This window comes from Dermochelys coriacea, chromosome 5 (genome assembly GCF_009764565.3).
Source record: "Dermochelys coriacea isolate rDerCor1 chromosome 5, rDerCor1.pri.v4, whole genome shotgun sequence".
NCBI lineage: Eukaryota > Metazoa > Chordata > Testudines > Dermochelyidae > Dermochelys > Dermochelys coriacea.
The window spans coordinates 92,901,517-92,920,471 of NC_050072.1; the positions used below are offsets into that span (position 1 = coordinate 92,901,517).

Sequence of the window (18,955 nt, forward strand, 5' to 3'; positions counted from 1 at the left end):
TAGTTCCAGATCTGAACTTTGCAATGCAGGTCCACCAAACCCCACATCTGAAACATGCACAAAGTTTACAGAATTTTGATCCAGATATTTGCAGATGCTAATGTCCAGTAGGTATCTGAGTGGCTGACTACTGAGCTGCTTTAAACATGGCAACAGCCAACCTGCAATGTATTGTTATGAAACCATTACAAAACTATCACAGTTTGAGCTGGAAAGTATCCAAATCTATGTAAAGCAATTCATCCAAACTCAACACCTCTACGTGGAAAACAACACTAGGAGTTCCAGGGTAAAACAATTTCTGAACTGAAGAGTTGAGGTTGAATGATTGAGCTTGCAAGATCTTTAAAAGATTTCAAAACCAGAATGTATCTCAAAGACATTGGCCTTTTCTTTCAGACAGAGAGAAAAGAAAAACTCTTTAAAATTGTAAGTTACTTTATTTTGTGTTTCCAAATTAGGTCCTGCCAATAGTGATTTTCTTCAGCACAGTCATGTCTATGCTTTACCATGTTGGATTCATGCAATGGCTCATTAAAAAGGTACCACAGCATGGAATTTTGTTAATGCTTTTTATTTGAGATATTCAAGTATTACACAGCTGTTGCAACCATAGAGTCAAACTGTGGCATTTTTAATGTAATATTTATCATTTTTAGGTTGGTTGGATAATGCAAGTTACCTTGGGGACATCTCCTGTTGAGTCCCTAGTAGCAGCTGGCAACATATTTGTGGGACAGGTGAGTTATGAAATAGAAAAATAGGTTAGTATCCTTAATCACCCACCTATTAAAAGATCACCCACCTATTAAAAGACAGAAATCCTGGACAGTGAAAAGTGAAATACCACCGTTTAATGAGCTTCTGTTTCCAATAAACATCCCTTCTCTGTGAAGTTAGAACTTTAATGTACCAGGTCAGGTGCTTGGTTTTTTGGAAGCCAGAATTCCATTAGTTTATAAATCAGCAATGACACACAATCAGGTAAGTGCTTAAGATTATACTATGTTCACAGATGAAGCTCTGGCCTGAAGCTGGGAGACAGACCCCCTCAAGAGGGCAGTAGACTAGTCTAAAAATAGGAAGAAAGCAAAAAAAATAAAAAACTAGTAGAAAATGAAAATAGAATAAGAGGTGGGGGGGAAGTGAACAGAAACAGAAAAGGGCAGGAGAGAGAATGGCAGAAAAATAAGATAAGGGGTTAACTGTGTGAGGACATGGCCCAAGGGCATACAGGACAATGGGGATTCCAGTAAAAAACAAAACAAAACAAAAAAACAGATTAGGAACCAATACATTACAGCAACCAAGAAATGAATTTCAGGCAGGCGAGGTGGGCGTCCAGCACAATTGCACTACCTGAAAAACAGCACTTAGCTCTGAGAAAGCTCCATGCATATTCAGAGCATTCATCAGCACAAACATTAACTGTCTGATAACACAAAGACACTGTGATAGAAGTGTGTATTGCATTAATTCATAAAATAACTAGTCATTCTATCAGAGTTTATACCAAGATTATTCATTTGACTGTTGCTTCTCATTTTCAGACAGAATCTCCTCTTCTAGTGAGGCCCTATTTACCATATGTCACCAAGTCTGAACTCCACTCGATCATGACTTCAGGGTTCGCAACCATTGCTGGCAGTGTCTTAGGAGCATACATTTCTTTTGGGGTAAGGAGGGGAAAATAAATCATGAAAATATAGTGCGTGTTCAAATCCCCTATACATGTTGCACCTGTAGCAGTCCTAATTCCCTTCAGGGTATTATGGATTCAAATTCAAACAGCACTTTGAATCAGAAGGGTGTCTGTAGCTGAGATTCCTGACCAATAGTGAGTTTAATGCTTCCATCAATGTGTCCAAAGTTTATATGTGTAATTCCCATTATGACTACAAGGAATTATCTATTTTCATATGTGTATGGAAGACTAAACCCATTGATTTGACCTTTAGTGTGGCATTCAGTAGCAGAAATGTTTACGTCGGTAATATAGAGATTCATCCAGCTCTAGTGCAGAGGGAATAATGGATGTATTTATATTTATAGTTTACATGCAGTAGGAACTAGTGTAGTGGAATATACCCATGGTTCAACTGCTCCAGGATCCTGGTAGTGACCTCAATCGGATATTTCGGAGATTTATTATTATTTAGTTACATGAAGGTAGCACCTAAAGGTCCCATTCAGGATTGGGGCCCCTTTGTGCTAGGCAATCATATAAAAAGATACTTCCCACCCCAAATTGCTTACAGTCTAAACTGACAAGACAGACAGATGAGGGAAAGGGATACAACATATACGCAGAACGATCAGGCTGACTATGGAACTAACTTGATGTTTGTCAACCCATTAAAAATATACATTATAAGGGCAGTGTGAGGGGAATTGTTTAATAGGACTAAGGGAATAGGAAAAGGAAGGAAGGGATGCAAGACACTGCAGGAGGTGAGAGATGAAAAGATGCATGTGGGGCTGTGTGGGAGAAGGTGGAAAGAATATAGGCAGAAGGAGGTCAGGCCAAACAATCAAAAAGGAAAGAACGTCCAGAGTTCCAGCTGAGGAATGCAGTCTGCTGACATCACTGCTGTCCAGGGGCTTTGAGGCTACGTGGTCTGATTCTCACTCCCCCATTGCTGCTTTTGCCACAGCTTCTGCCAGTGGGAGTCACTGCTCCTGAAAGCTGGCTTCACCTCAGGAGTGCTACTCTTCCTCTCCCTAGCCCACCTCGGTATTTGGGACTTGGTGCCACCAGATTGGGATGGGTGTTATCACCAGAGGTAAACAGGTGGCCTTCTCCATACTATTCACTATTTTGTATCCCTGTATCATACTGCTGCTTACTCTTCTTCCATATAAAGAATGCTGGTTCTTTCAAGCTCTTCTTGTATGAAAAATCCTCCAGGTGTCTAATGATTTTCATTGCCTTTCTCTGGAATTTTTTTTGTTGTTTCTATGTGCTGTTGAGATGAATTGACCAAAGCTTATTTTCTGGCATCTGGAATTCCAGGTTTCAGCCTCCCATTTACTAACTGCTTCTGTGATGTCAGCACCAGCATCACTGGCTATCTCCAAACTATTCTGGCCTGAAACTAAAATACCCCAAATAACTCTGAAGAGTGGTATAAAAATGGAGAAAGGGTAAGTAGATCTATGCCTAGAAACAGCAATATACATAGGTGCTCAAATATTATATTGATGAGAGCTGTACACTGCTTTTGCACACATTACACTAATTACACACTGAGCTGTACAGAGGTGTAGCTGTCCCACTGGCATTTTCACAGAGGCAGAACTGCAAAAGTCCAATACAATACTACGGGATGTTTATCTATTTGTTTATTGTTGCCTTTTCTTTACTCAGAAGTACTTACTAAATACCTGTAAGCAAAAGTGAAGGTGGGTGGATTATTTTGCATACAAAAATCAGAGAATTCAGTGCATATAATTTTTGATCAAGAAAATCTCTGTGGAGGAGTGCAAAGAGGCAGAAAATGCAAGGAGCCTCTCTTCATCAGCTTGCACCTCTGTGTAAGGCCTGACCTTAACCCTGTGGTGAGCATAGTGCCTACGCCTTCATTCCTGCAGGCATGAGCAGTGCCCAGGCCTGATCCAAAGTTCACTGAAGTCAATAGAAAGAGTGCCGCAACTGACTGTAGAAAGCCTTGGATCAAAGCCCCAAAGAGCCAGGGAAGAATGAGGAGCATGTTCCACTCTTTCCAAGGATGGCAAAGTTTGAGGGCATCCTCAAGGTCACTTCCTAGGATCTCCTGGGAGGAATTCTGAATCTGCCAGAATTTCTCTTAGAGACTTCATTCACATGGTGGCCCCTCTGCAGAACACCTGAGAGCACCAGATGGGTGTCCAGTGATGTAAATAGCTAGTTTATAATCAACTGCAGTATAACCTTTTCTGTTTCTAAACTTCTCCATGAACTGGAAAATGTCTCTCTAATTTTCAAATTCTCTTTTTGTTTTCCTTGGTAAAGAGACTCAAAAAACCTACTGGAAGCTGCTAGTCAGGGTGCCTCTGCCTCCATCCCATTGGTGGCGAACATTGCTGTGAACCTGATCGCCTTCCTTGCTTTGCTCTCTTTCGTTGATTCAGCACTCTCTTGGTTGGGGAACATGTTTAACTATCCACAGCTGAACTTTGAGGTATTGTCCTCATAACTTTTTTTTCTACCTTCAATGAGTAGAAAAACCAAAAGAGCTATTTGCATGCACCAGCCACACAATTAACACTTCACTAAACACCCACAATGCTTTTGCTTCAGACCACTGCACTGAATCTTTTATCCTTACCTAGGCAAAGTTTATGAGGGTTATGTTACACAAGAAATGGCACAGCAGCACAGTGATATCATTGCAGTGTAGACATTTATTACAGTGATGGAAGGGGTTCTTCCGTCATTGTAATAAATCCACCTCTTTGAGAGCTAGCTCAATGGAAGAATTCTTCTGTCGACCTAGCAGTGTCTACACCAGGGCTTAGGTCAACTTAATTACATCGGACAGGGTGTGAAATTTTTCACAGCCCATAGTGTTGTATTTAAGGTGATCTAACTTTGCAGTTTAGACCAGCCCTTCCACGGGGAAAATCAAGTGTATCAGAAACTGCACTTAGTTCCTAGTTTTAACTTGTGTTAAAAATGTGTTAGCTGAGTTTGTAGATTTTTATTGTAAGACATACCTATAACTTTTTGCTGGGTGAAGAGTCTTTTTAAACCAGATTGTCTCTGGCCTGGTCTACATGCAGTTTTTGAACAGGTATAGCTATTTTCTTCATGGGGGTGATATTTTTTTACCAAAATATTATCAGCCTAAAAGTGCACAATTATACTGGTATAAAGTTGCCTTGTACTAGTATAACTTATTCCTCTTCCCATACAAGAATAAGAAGAATACAAGGAGGGAGTATATGGCTTAACTATACCAGTATAGCTAAAGCTGTACATCTTTTATATATAGACAAACGCTGTGTCTACCCTAGGTGGTGGTCAACATAGTAATTAAAACATGTTAGTTAACATATGTTTTAACACTCACTTTCTCAGTGTAGCTATACCAGATTATGTCAGATGAGAAATTAACCCTCCATCTCTCTTACCAATTCCCTGAACCACAGCCCCCATTTTAGGCCACAAGCCAACAAAGCTTTTAAGCATGTGTTTAACTTGAGGCATAAAATTAAACTATATGCTTAAGTACTTTGGTTGGATCTGAGCCTTAAATTGCTACTTTTGTGATAATTCAGGTGACCATTAAAAATCCCCAGACTATTAGAGAGAGAGCAGCAAGATGCCAAGAACTATTTTTTTTATACTTTTAAAAAAAATATGTAGAAGTTTATTTTAAAGAATTTAGCAGATACCTTCATTCTTTGATTGACGTTTTCTCTTTTGATTAGCAAATATTTGGGCTTGTGCACCCGGCCCTCCTCTCTGTCTTGTATATTTTACAGATCATTTGCGCTTATGTCTTCATGCCATTTTCTTTTATGATGGGGGTAGACTGGGAAGACAGTTTTATTGTCGGTGGACTCCTAGGCTACAAGACTTTCTTCAATGAATTTGTGGCTTATGAGCGTCTTTCAATATTGATCCACTTGCGGGAGAAAGGTGGGCCAGTGTACATTGATGGCGTGAAGCAATATATGACTGTGAGTAACATTTTCTAGTCTACTGATTTACTCAGCCCAATTCTTACCTGATGGCACTCCACTGATTTTGGTGGAATCACAACAGGGATGAATATGGCCCATTACTTTGACATTTTCTCTTGTGTTAAACCTCTTTTTATCTTTCCCCAACGGACCTCAATTACTGAAGTTCATCCTTCTCCAGACTCTGCTATGTTCTTGCAGCCATGCCATCCTGGGCTGAGAGCATGTCAGATCTCACAAGCCAGACACGGTCAGGCCTGGTCAGTTCTAGGATTAAAGAACTCTAAGGAAAGCCCAGTGTGCTGCAGGAAGTGGTATTAAAGACTAAGGTCTTGTCCCTATTGGGAATTTGTCCTGACTCCAGTACTGAACGGCCAGGCACAAATGTAGCTACACTAGTTGGAAGCCCAAGTTCACGATTTGCACCAATAGGGCCTGGCTGGTTTTGATTGGTGGAATCAGGGCAAATTGCCAAGGTAGACAAGACCTAGTTAGGTGGCATTCTTCTCTCTGAGTGGCACTGGTCAAATAAATTTAGACAAAACTTTTTCCCATCAAAATTTTCCCAATAGAATTTCTTTTCAAAATGAGAGAGAGAAAGAGAGCCCAGGCACCTCAGAATAGCCTGCTGATTAGGGCATTCACTGGGGATGTGGGAGACCCAGGTTCAAGAACCTGCTCTGAATCAGGCAGGACTCTCTCATGTGTTTTATATGAAAAATTTCAAGTGTCTCATTTTTGTCCTTCATGGGAACAAAACAATATGTCAAAACCGCAAAATGTTTTCAACAAAACATAATCCTTGTTTTCTGGCCGTCCATGCTTATGAGCCAGTATTGAATCTGTGATCCAGTGTTGTGTGTGCTCACCTTACCTGATCACTCTCATTACAGTGTGTATGGTAACACCCATTGTTTCATGTTCTCTGTGTATATTGTACTGCAGGTGCCCTCTTTTCAGATAAAATTTAAAATTGATATCCTAACCACTTATGGTCGTTAAAGATCCCATGGATTATTTTCCAACAGCAGAGTTATTAACCCATTGTACCCTAGCAAAGAGCAGTATGTGGCTCTAAATCTCTGGGTGAACCTGAACTTTGAAAGATGGATGCTGTTGGCTACCTGGTCACATCTCACTTTGTTGTTATCCTCTGTGACACAGAAGAGCTACTTTCACTGTTATTGGTTCATAGAGGGAGTCAAACTAACTCTCCTTGGTAAAGATCTTGAGATCCCCACATGAGAAAATAATAATCATGCACAGCACTCATATAAGAATTTGTATCCATAGGTTTCAAAGCACTTTGCAAAGTATCATTTTCCCCCTCACTGAAGGTAGATTTGAGTAAAATAAATATCACTCTCATTTTACAGATGTAGAAACATGGGAAGCTCAGAGGTTAAGAGATTTTCCCAAGGTCACAGAGGGAGGGAATGGCAGAGCCAGGAATTAGTGATGCAACCACGTTCAAAGGTTGGAGGGAAGGGAGGAATCAGGGATGGGACTGCATTAGTCTTGCATCGGCATTGAGAGGGACATGTCCCTTTCATCCTCCTGCATCTATGCTGTGGTGCAAAGGATTATTATTATTGCAGGATGACAGGTTTCAGAGTAGCAGCCATGTTAGTCTGTATCCGCAAAAAGAAAAGGAGGACTTGTGGCACCTTAGAGACTAACAAATTTATTTGAGCATAAGCTTTCGTGAGCTACAGCTCACTTCATCGGATGCATGCAGTGGAAAATACAGTGGGGAGATTTATATAAAACAGAGATCATGAAACAATGGGTGTTACCATACACACTGTAACAAGAGTGATCAGGTAAAGTGAGTTATTACCAGCAGGAGAGCGGGGCGGGTGGGGGGAAGGACATTTTGTAGTGATAATCAAGGTGAGCCATTTCCAGCAGTTGACAAGAACGTCTGAGGAACGGGGGGGGGGGGGGGGGGTAATAAACGTGGGGAAATAGTTTTACTTTGTGTAATGACACATCCACTCCCAGTCTTTATTCAAGCCTAAGTTAATTGTATACAGTTTGCAAATTAATTCCAATTCAGCAGTCTCTCGTTGGAGTCTGTTTTTGAAGTTTTTTTGTTTGAAGAGTTGCCACTTTTTTAGGTTTGTAATTGAGAGACCAAAGAGATTGAAGTGTTCTCCAACTGTTTGGTCCCATCCCCTGCCCCCTCCCGCTCGCCTGCTGGTAATAGCTCACCTTACCTGATCACTCTCGTTACACTGTGTATGATAACACCCATTGTTTCATGTTCTCTGTGTATATAAATCTCCCCACTGTATTTTCCACTGCATGCATCCAATGAAGTGAGCTGTAGCTCACGAAATCTTATGCTCAAATAAATGTGTTAGTCTCTAAGGTGCCACAAGTACTCCTTTTATTATTGCAGGAGTTGGACATTGCCAGTAGCAATTTTAAGTGTGACCTGATGACTTGGACATGAGAGTGTTTGGGTTTTCAGATTTCAGATTTAACTTATATTCAACCTCAGACCCCTCTAATATATCTATGTGCTCAGAGAGAGAGCAAGCACTCTGATGGATCCACCCCCACATCCTATAAGAACAAGGCTTCCTGTTTTTCAAAGCTAGGAGAGTACAAATGAAGGCAGGAAAATCACAGGAAAAAAAGCCGTTTCTAGGGAAAGCAGATACAGTGAGTACTTGACAAGCATTCTCCTGCATATGTGCTGCATGACTGCAAATATCTACAAATTGGTTATCAGAAGACCGGAGCAGGAACAAAGGAGCTTCTAATCAACAGGAAACCTATGAGAGCACTCATCAGACTTCAGTGTGGGCTTAAAATGCAGTTAATGGGGAAAGGGATGCAGGGAGCAAAGCTTTCCATTTCCATACCTTTCAGCTAGGTTGGCTTCTTCAAGTGTTGTAGCCTAGTTTCATCCTCGGGAAGCAATCATATACCCTGCAAGTGGCTCTTGTCAGTGGAAAGTCCACTGAGGAAAGAGGTGAGCATCTGGAAATGGAAAGCAATACAAACTTCTCTGTGCTCTCAGGCCCACAGTGAACAAGAATTGCCCCCAAAAGAAGATGGCACTGGTCAGGGAGCAGGTATGGACAAGGGCAGCCAGGGAACGCACTGATTCCGACTCTGCCCGTCGGGTTCCTGGGGAGCCCCAATAACAATTTAAATGTGCTCCTTTCCCCTGAAGGAAGCATTCAGCAAGTACCACCACCTGTCCTACCTCAGAGTGAATGCCTCCTAAGGTGCAGCATTTCCAGCTAGTGCAAGGGCCCTAAACCAGCTTGGATAATCAAATCCTCTGGGATTTTCAATCCTAATCCAGACAATCCCTTTTAATCATCTGAATTTGAGCTGGGATGCATGAAGAGGGAAATCTCAAGAGATATAGAGAGGTTATTTTACCTCAGCATTTGGCACTGGTGTTACCACTGCTAGATACAGTGTCCAGTTCTAGTGCCCACAATTCAAAGATGAATTGGAGAGGGTTCAAAGAAGAGCCACAAAAATGACTAAAAGATTAGAAAATCCTTACAGTGATAGACGCAAGGAGCTCCATCTAGTTATCTTAGCAAAAATAAGATTAAAGGGTGACTTGATTGAAGTCTGTAACTGTACAGAGGTACAACCCTTGTAGTAAATTAATTAATTAATTTAACAGTTTATGTTTTGACTTGTTTTGCTAATTTAAAATGCTCTTCATAGACATTTGCGAATGTTGAAATGAAAGGTACTATATCAATATTAATTGTATGGCTGTCATATAACAAATACTAAACTTTTTTGGGGGGGGTAGTTGTATAGGTAGTATATATGTTCTGTTGATGTGGCCCACACAACACACAGAGAGCTGCATATGCAGTCCACAGTGATAAATAGGTTGAGAATCATGGGTCAATAAGTACCTACATGGAGAACATATATTTATTAATAGCCTCTTCAGTCTAGCAGAGAGAAGTATGACACAATCCCATGCCTAGAATTTGAAGCTAGACAAATTCGGACTGGAAGTGAGACATGAATTTTGAACTGTCAGGGTAATTAGCTACTGGAACAATTTACCAAGGGTTGTGGTAGATTCTCCATCACTGATAACTTTTAAACCAAGATTGGATGTTTTTCTATAAGATCTGACCTAGCTCAAACAGGAATTATTTTGGGAAAGTTCTATTTCCTGTGCTGTACAGGTCAGACTAGATGATCACAATGGTCTCTTCTGGCCTTAGAATCTATGAATTACTAGAATTCAGTTCAAAAGACCTGCTAATAAACAATAATGATACTTAGAATTTTATATAGTGTTTCAACAAGCGTAACAAACATCAGCTGATGAATCCTTACAGAACCTCTTGAGGTATATGAGTATCCAAATTTCTAGATAAGCTAACCGAGAGAGAAAGAGATTAAGTGTTTTGCCCATAGAATGAGTTAGTGGCAGAGCAGGACTGAGAGGATGCAGGAGCTCTTAGTTCTGAGTCTTGTGTTTAGTTCTCTAGACCAAGGTGCATTTTTCATCACATACTTGTTATGTGAGTCAGCAGTGGACAAGTAAAGCCCATAAACCACAGCTCTATTATTTTAAGAACATAAGAACAGCCATACTGGGTCAGACCAATGGTCCATCTAGCCCAATATCCTGTGTTCTGACAGTGCCCATGCCAGATGCTTCAGAGGGAATAAACAGAACAGGACAATCTTTGCATGATCCATCCCCTGTTGTCCAATCCCAGCTGCTGCCAACAGACACTTAGGGACACCCAGAGCCATGGGGTTGCATCCCTGACCATCTTGACTAATACCCATTGATGGACCTTTCCTCCATGAACTTATCTAATTCTTTTGAACCCAGTTATACTCTGGCCGTCACAACATACCCTGGAAATGAGTTCCACAGATTGACTGTGCATTGTGTGAAGTACTTTCTTTTGTTTGTTTTAATCCTGTTGCCTGTTCATTTTATTGGGTGACCCCTGGTTATTGTGGTGTATGAAGGCATAAATAACACCTCTTTATTCACTGTCTCCACACTATTCATGATTTTACAGACCTCTATCATATGCCCCCTGAGTCATCTCTTTTCCAAGCTGAACAGTCCCAGTTATTTTAATCTCTCATATGAAAGCTGTTCCATCTCCCTAATCATTTTGTTGCCCTTCTCTGTACCTTTTGCAATTATATATATATATATGTATTTGATATGGGGCAACCAGAACTGCATTCAATATTCAAGGTATGGGTGTACCATGGCTTTATATAGTGTCATTGTGATACTTCGGTTTTTATCTATCCCTTTCCTAATGCTTCCTAACATTGATGGCAGCTCCACATTGCGCAGGCATTTTCAGAGAACTATCCACAAAGACTTCAAGATCTCTTTCTTGAGTGGTAACAGCTAATTTGACCCCATCATTTTGTATGTATAGTTGGGATTATGTTTTCCAATCTGCATTACTTTGCATTTATCAACACTGAATTTCATCTGCCATTTTGTTGCCCAGTCACCCAGTTTTGTGAGATCCCTTTGTAACTCTTCACTTTGGACGTAACCATCTTGAGTAATTTTGTATCATCTGCAAACTTTCAAACAACTGAATAATTTATTTTCTGTCTGAGTTGTGTGTGTGTGTTTGTTTTTAGATCCGTTCTGAAACCATTGCCACCTATGCCCTCTGTGGATTTGCAAATTTTGGTTCTCTGGGACTGGTGATAGGAGGACTCAGTAAGAACAATATCTATTTCTCATTTTGACAATTTTTGTGTGTGTATAATTAAAAAAAAACACTCTGTGAGATACATTCTTGATGAACTGCAACACATCAGCAAGGCCCTGATTCTCAGCTGCGTTAGGGCAGCTTTTGCCTCTCCCCTAGTGTAAAGCTGCCCTAAACCTGAATAAATCAGCCACCGAAGAGTTCGTCTTCTTTAGTGGGATCCTTGGGTGATGTAAAGCTGCTGTGGCAGTCCCTATGCTCTATTCCTGTGGCTGGGGGTGTGGTCAGGGCATTCCGTCCTCTACTGTTGTACCCTCCCTTCTTGGCCATTGACGGCCAGTGCTACAGAGCAAACCCTCATGCTTTGCACAAAATAAACCATTTCATTAGGTTCATTGTATTCTTGCTGGTATTTTGGAAAATACTGCTTTGCTTTCTGTAAGAACGCCACATAAGTGAATCCGTTTAAAAACAACTTCCAGCTTCCCTGTTTTTCAGGAGTATCAAAAAATTAAAAATGAACTTTGAAAATCAGAATGTACTTTTTAAAGTAGTCTTACCTGATCCCATATAGGCTGTCTCCTGTCTGCATTGGATTCTGTGACAGCTCTGCTGTCAGAGAGTAGTGTGTACTGGGGCAGCACAGATGAGCAGGAATCAATGGGTTTGACAATCTGATACAAGGAAAAAAAGTGTTTGACTGTAGTTGGTACCTATTAGCCTGATTCAGTCAGGTATTCAGCACATATTGTTGAGGTAAATGAAAATTACATTTTTTATTTGCTGCTCAACTTTTAGTAGAAATAAAAATGTGTATATACTTTGTGTTTGCATATGTCACTGAGAATATCATATTTATTTTACTTTCCCCAATTGTCAGAACCGTGATTTGCAATTTGCTTTTCTAGAGGATATGCTTCCTAGGAATTTCATCCCCTCTTTATTTGATTTTTTTCTGATTTTCTTCCCAGCATCTATTGCTCCTTCCAAAAAAAGGGACATTGCTGATAGTGCCTTTAGGGCGATGATTGCTGGTACTGTCGCCTGCTTCATGACAGCTTGTATTGCAGGTACTGTGTATAAATTTGTAATATCTCTGACTGACCACGAGGTGTCAGTGTGTCAGTACACAAATTTTATAACTAGATCATTCATGTTATCTATCTACCTATAAGTTCTCCTCGCTTTGAGAGGGATAAAAGTTGTTAATGAGGAAGAGCTCCTGGAACTTGGCATATAAAAAGACTTTGCCTAGTCTGTCTTTTACATCTAATTTATCAATTTTAAAATTTGTTAGGCAATGTATAATTACTGATACATCTAGAAGAAATTATAATTACCAGTTACAGGTGAGTTATAGGACCTCACCCACATCTTTATCCTGGTTTAATTTAGAACTAGAAGGCAAAGAAGAATACAAGAAGGGGAGGGGTTGGGGAAATAGAGTACTTTTCTTTTTAATGGGCCTGATTCCATTCTCAGAGTGGGGTAAATCAGGAGTCACAGCAGGGAAGTCAATGAAGTTACTCCAGTATAAGTGAGATCAGAAACTAGGCCTTTATTTTCAAAATCCCATCAAAATGTGGGTAAAAGTCTCAAGTTGAGTCATGAGTTACAAAGAAATTACTATCTCAGAGAGGAAATAAAAAGAGAATGTAATATCAGGAATCATACTACTGAAGGGGTTAATTCATTAGCCAGTTAGTGAGATTTCCAAAAAAAAAATCAGCTGTGATTAAATTGTGCAACAGTTTTTTCCCCTAACTATCCCTCTTGCAGTTTCCTTTCTGAACATTTAATATCCAGAACTGTCATTATCAAAACCAGAAAAATGATGCTTTTTTAGTTTAGACTGGATCTTGGTGCATAAATAGCACAGCCAGATCATGTCCCAGATCAGAAAAGTCCACTTTTTTAAGTATATCATTTTTTTTCCACTATGGCCCTATGTAGCTCTTTCCATTTTTTGAAAGTTATTAAAATTAGTACCCTTGACATTACATGAGTTCCACAGCTCTCTGAATTTTTGACAAATGACAACTTTATCTTACATGGAAAAACTGAGGCATTAGAAAATCTTAGCAAATAGTGTTATTTGAAGGTCCTGGGTTAACTAAGAACTCAGAACATCCATAGGCAAATCTCCTGTATATACCAAAATCTACTGTGGAAAGAAAATTGTATTCCACCCACTTCGGCTATAGTTAATGCTTTTCTTATACCAAGAGCAAATTCTGATATCCCAGTAATTTCTGGTAACCCACTTTCTGAGAATCTATAGACATGGGACCAAGTCCTGAAACTCCATAGACATAAATGAAGGTGGTTCTCCTCAGACCATTTTATACCTGTGTATTTTATATTTTGGAAAATGCTTAGCAAAACTTAAAATTTATGCCCAAAGCTACCAAAACAATGGGCCTGATTCTCTGCTTGCTTATGCTGATGTAAATCAGGACTCCATATTAGTCAACAAAGTCACACTGACATGAAACCAATATGAGAGGAGATTTTAGGGTAAAATTTCAGAAGTGATTAAGTGACTTAGAATTTTCAAAGGTATTTAGGTGCCTAAAGATGCAGATAATATCGTAGTGAATTTTGAATTTTCAAAGTGCCTAAGCAGGTTAACACTTAACTCCCATTGAAATTAGGCACCTTAATACTTTTGAAAATTTGACCCTTAGGAACCTAAGGCCATTAGATTCCTAAGTCACTTAGACACTTTCAAATATTTTACCCTTAGGCTCAAGCTCCTTATAAATTCATGGGCCACTGACTGCCATGCTCAAACTCCAGTCACTGTTGGTCTCTCAGAGGCTATGTGTACACTTGGAAATGGCTCATACCTCCCAGCTCATGTAGACATATTTGCGCTAGCTCTCATTAAGCTAGTATACTAAAAATAGTAGTGTAGCAGGGGTCGCACAGGCAGCAATGGCATGGGCTAGCCACGCTGAGTATGTACCCATGGGGGTCAAGAAGGGCTATACTCCGCATGGCTAGCCCCGGCTGCTACTCACCGCTGCCCATGCTGCCCCAGCTACACTACTATTTCCTTTACTGGTTGACAGGAGATAAACCCTTGAAATGTCAACCAATATGTAAGAACTTATTTGGAAAATGACATCAGTCAGTGCCTAGCAAGAAGCATGAGGAAGTCAGACAGCTGTCCACTAATTTTTAAAGAGAGATTCTTTCAGAACTGGAATAAAGGATTTGATGTGTCTGAAATGAAAGAGCTTCACCCAGAATCTGGCCTCTCATGTTTCCGCGGTGTTGTGTGGCATGTGATACAAATGGGAGAAACTGTCCATCACTCTTCTCTGAATTTAGTATGGTAGCTTAGGCCCTGTATTCAGGAAAAAAGGAATATTCTTACCTTGCATTAGCTAACACGTGGTAACTAACACTAGGTAAAAAGTCCTAATGAAGACATGGCAGTTTGTAGTTTCACGAGTTAACCTTTACCTTGACCTGCTAATTCCTATTTAACCTACAACTTGCCTTGTTGTCACTATGGTTTTACCTCATTTTAGTTACCACATTAGCTAACATGAGGTAAGAACACATCTCTTTTCCTAGTGAAGACACACACCTAGAGATTTCTATGATTATTTAAGGAAACTGACACCACTGTGTTCAATTTCCAGGAATATTATCTGTACCGGTTGTGGAGGTTCCATGCCACATATTATTAGGGGATGCCTTCAATGCAACAAATTTGCCAAGCAACACCACAAAAGTAGTTGGATGCTGCCAAGATCTCTTTAGCAGGTACTTAGGAGAGTGTCATTCTCTCTCATAGTCATTCTGTGAAGTCAGTTATTCCCCAGGGCTGCTGTATTTTCACAGCAATCTTTTAGGAAACTGTGGTAAATAAAGGCACAAGTAATAGAAATATAAGGGAAAAAAACAATGTCCACAGACATTGCTTTGGAACCAAAATAACATTTTCCATTGTAAATAACCAGAACAATGCACATGGTGCCTCAAAAGTATGGAATATAAAAGTTACCATCCAGAGCATATGGAACTTTTTCACTCACTTGTGCTCTTTAGTTTTGCATTTGGATATCCAACAGCCTGATTTTATTTTGAATGTCTGGGTCTGTCTCCATCCAATGGCTGCAGATGATTTTTGCACGTCTCAAAGAAATTATTTTAACCCTGTTTGTTTTTCTTGTAATTGCATTTCCTCTCTAGATATCAACTAGAGATGGGACAGCTGAGAAGTTCAGAACAAAATGTGAACTTGAAGTGAATTTTTTATCTGGAACTCTCATTTGAATCACTGCTTTGGTGGTCATATTTTTGACCCAGAAGCACACATCCCCAAAGTCTGAGTATTGTTTGATCCAGTGTTATGATTAGGATTCATCTCTAAAACTGCTGAAACCTTAAGTATTTGATCTACCACAGTACATGACCATAACCACATATCTGAGATCGGCCAGGGTCTTTTCCTCCAACGGTCTGTGTGTCTGGTTAAAAAAAGAACATCTTTTCTTTCTAAAATATTGTATACATTTGAACCAAAATAGGTCTAGAGGTAAGCTGTATATTTTTATAACTTTCCATAAAATATTTAGGGGGACAAAGTAAATAAACATATTAAATAAATAAGGAATATATTAAACCAAGTTTAGATGGTGACGTGAGGCAACAAAGGTCTTTGTTTTCTGAGTTATGGCAGGCACATATTTTATTCACTCTAATATGCCTTCCTTTCACTTCCACAATAAATCTGTTATCTGTTAAGGATCAAGGGTCTGATTCTTCTTGTTCTTACACAAATGTAAATCAAAGGAACCTTATAGAGTTTTCCTCCCCCCTTCATCATCCACTCCAGTTTTCTCTGCGGGAGGAGGATGTAGCCCTTCTATAATTGCAGTGATGACTGAGACGGACTTTAGGATAAATCATAGAAACACTTCCATAAACTTGGTTTAATATAGTCCTTATTTATTTCATAGCTTTATTTATTTTGTCCCTCTAAATCTTTTATGGAAAGTTATACAAATATACAAAAAACTCAAAATAATTTATAAAGTAAATACAGTACAGATGCTGCTGTAATGTAGCCTGGCTGTATTCTCTGGCACAGATCCTCAGCTGGTGTAAATTGTACTAACTCCACTGACTTCAATGGGGCTATGACAATTTACATCATCAAAGGCTCTGCCCCCCTGTCTCAGCCTCTGCTATTCATTCCTGTCCCTGCATGCAAGAGTCTGGAAATGTGATCTTGCAGAGCACCCTGCTGGATTTGTGGCAATTTTAAACTTCCAGCTGAAATTTCTCTTTCTAATACAGATCTAGGTCACAGTCCTAGCATTAATTTTCTATTTTTGTTATTTTAAAATTTCTAAATATATTCCTAGCTTGGATGACTTTATATGAGAAGTAGCTTTCAATATGCATATGCAATGGGAAAGATGACCATATTTTCAAAATCAAAACCCTGTATGCTTTTATGATGACATTTTTATGGTTACAAAAACTCATAGGCAAAAGTACATGGTTTTGTTTTTTTTAAAACTAGTATGTTGGTCCCATTACCACCAGCTTCTTCTGTCTAAATGCATATTACTTGGAGAGGATGACTTTTTCTTGTAACTTAATGTTCTGAATGAGTTTATTATAAAACAGATGTGGCTAACATTTACTTAGAGCAAAAAATCCAGCTCTGCTGGGGTCCTCCATCATTGGCATATTCCATTCACTCCAAGCAATGTTCATCACACTGAATGTTCATTCCACTTGATTCTTTGTTCCTGGTAAACACAGAGCAAGTTCTACTCAGTATAGTGATATTGAGCAGACAGTTTGAAGATTAAAAAAAAAATCTGATTGGAAAAAAATTAAACAGTGGAATGTTTCAGGTGTCCTGGAAGAATTTCCTGGGGCACAGGGATTTCATATGGAAACTCAGGACTGCCCCAATAAAACCAGGACATATGATCACTTTAGCATTGCAAGGGTTTAGAACTGTCCCATTTCAAGTATGATAATTTAACATTCTAAACCCCCTAGCCAAAATATATACATTGTGAAAAGAGACCTGACTTCCTTTTTTTCCCCCTCCTTCACCAGCACCAGTGCAAACAATTCTCAAGAGATCTTCTTAGGAGAAAACTACAGCCTACGCTCCTTGAGAGGATGTTGCCAAATACTGGACTCTCCCACTTTTAATTGCAGTTGGACCACTCCATTATTTTGAACTGGGACTAGTTATAACCAAGAGGCTGGAATAAGGTCACATCTCTTTGTTCGACAGGGGGAAAGAAATTAAGAGTGGAGAAATCTTTTTCTACTTAAGGAATGTGCAAAAGTTTGAGCCTGAGTTTCCTTTCACACCAGTACAACTTTGATTTGAGTGGAATTACTCCTAAATTACTCTGGGGTAAATAAAAAGACAACCAGGCCCAGACAACTGCATCAGTTCTCCAGTCATAAAATCAGCTTGAAGAGAACATGATAACTACCATCATGGGCCTAGCTGCTAGATCTGATTCCCCTTTCTTGCACCAGTATAAACCAGAGTAACTCCACTGAATCTGATGGAGCCTCTCTAGTGTAAAACTGCTGTGAGGGGAGAATCGGGCCCAGTGCATTGGTAGCTATTCAGGTTTAAGTCATAATTTTCCTTTATATTCAAAATTGTCATCTACTGCCATTGGTATTTGTTCTTTTTATAATATTGAGTCTCGAGTTTTTTACTATGCTAAGACAAATGACCTTGTTTGCAGTTTGAAATCTCTGTAGCATGATTCTTCGTGCTCTTGCAGAAAGATGGTAACTATATAATTGGAAAGGTCCACTTGTGACTTAATTTCCAAATCAGATGAGATTCCAAGCGAAATTCATTGTATTATCACTACTGGTTCCTTTGTTATTGCAATTCTGAGGTCTGATTCTGGTATCACACCAGGCTAAATCAGGAGTAACTCCATTGAAATCAATGTTAAGTTGATGTAAATCCTGTGTGAGTGATACCAGAATCTGGCCTCTGCTCTGCAGGGCAGAGAACATGGGGAGAACATCTGTGAGTCATGAACACTGGAATTAACCATGAACAAAGAACAATCTGTCATCATTACAAAAAATCCTTCTTTTGGGAGAATTAGCTCATTTTATTTGTCATCCAGCTGTATATATTTTATTAAAATGTGTTGAGATTAAATTGACAGAGCAAACTAAAATATTTTGTGCCTTTTCATAATAAAGCTATTCTATATTTTAGAGATCTGGGTTTTTTTACTTATTTAGAGAAAATGATGATTAGCCTATGTCAGGAATTTTCTTTAAAAAAAAAATGAAGAGTATGTGTGTCATGATTTAACCTCTCTTTTCACATAAGTTACACCAAGGTCTTTTGAGCCTGAAAACATTTTCATGGAGTTTACTTTTTTAAAGCGTGTAGTATATATTTCCACAGCACAAGACCATATTAATGCCAAAGATGTTACTACAAAGCTAAAATGAAGAATTTAAATATTAATTAATAAGGAAATTGTTGGTTGAGATTCCCACACCAACCTTAACTCATATAGTTATGGGATAAGTCAACCAGTTCT

At 39.3% G+C, this 18,955-nt stretch overlaps 1 protein-coding gene across 3 annotated transcripts in view; it reads left to right on the forward strand.

Annotated features, from left to right (window-relative positions):
• Positions 1-18,621, forward strand: part of SLC28A3 (solute carrier family 28 member 3) — a 75,676-nt gene extending 57,055 nt beyond the window's left edge. Inside the window, exons 10-19 of one of the 3 annotated variants that reach the window (XM_043515075.1) lie at positions 462-542; positions 660-740; positions 1,551-1,676; positions 3,014-3,144; positions 3,992-4,160; positions 5,467-5,664; positions 11,302-11,383; positions 12,347-12,445; positions 15,029-15,152; positions 17,472-18,621. In XM_043515075.1, coding sequence (XP_043371010.1) covers positions 462-542; positions 660-740; positions 1,551-1,676; positions 3,014-3,144; positions 3,992-4,160; positions 5,467-5,664; positions 11,302-11,383; positions 12,347-12,445; positions 15,029-15,152; positions 17,472-17,598 — 1,218 coding nt within the window. In that variant the 3' untranslated portion in view covers positions 17,599-18,621. Of the gene's footprint in view, positions 1-461; positions 543-659; positions 741-1,550; positions 1,677-3,013; positions 3,145-3,991; positions 4,161-5,466; positions 5,665-11,301; positions 11,384-12,346; positions 12,446-15,028; positions 15,153-17,471 lie in introns of those variants that run through there. The other 2 variants (XM_038402556.2, XM_043515076.1) reach the window with 2 other exon arrangements.
• The last annotated feature ends 334 nt before the right edge of the window (positions 18,622-18,955 follow it).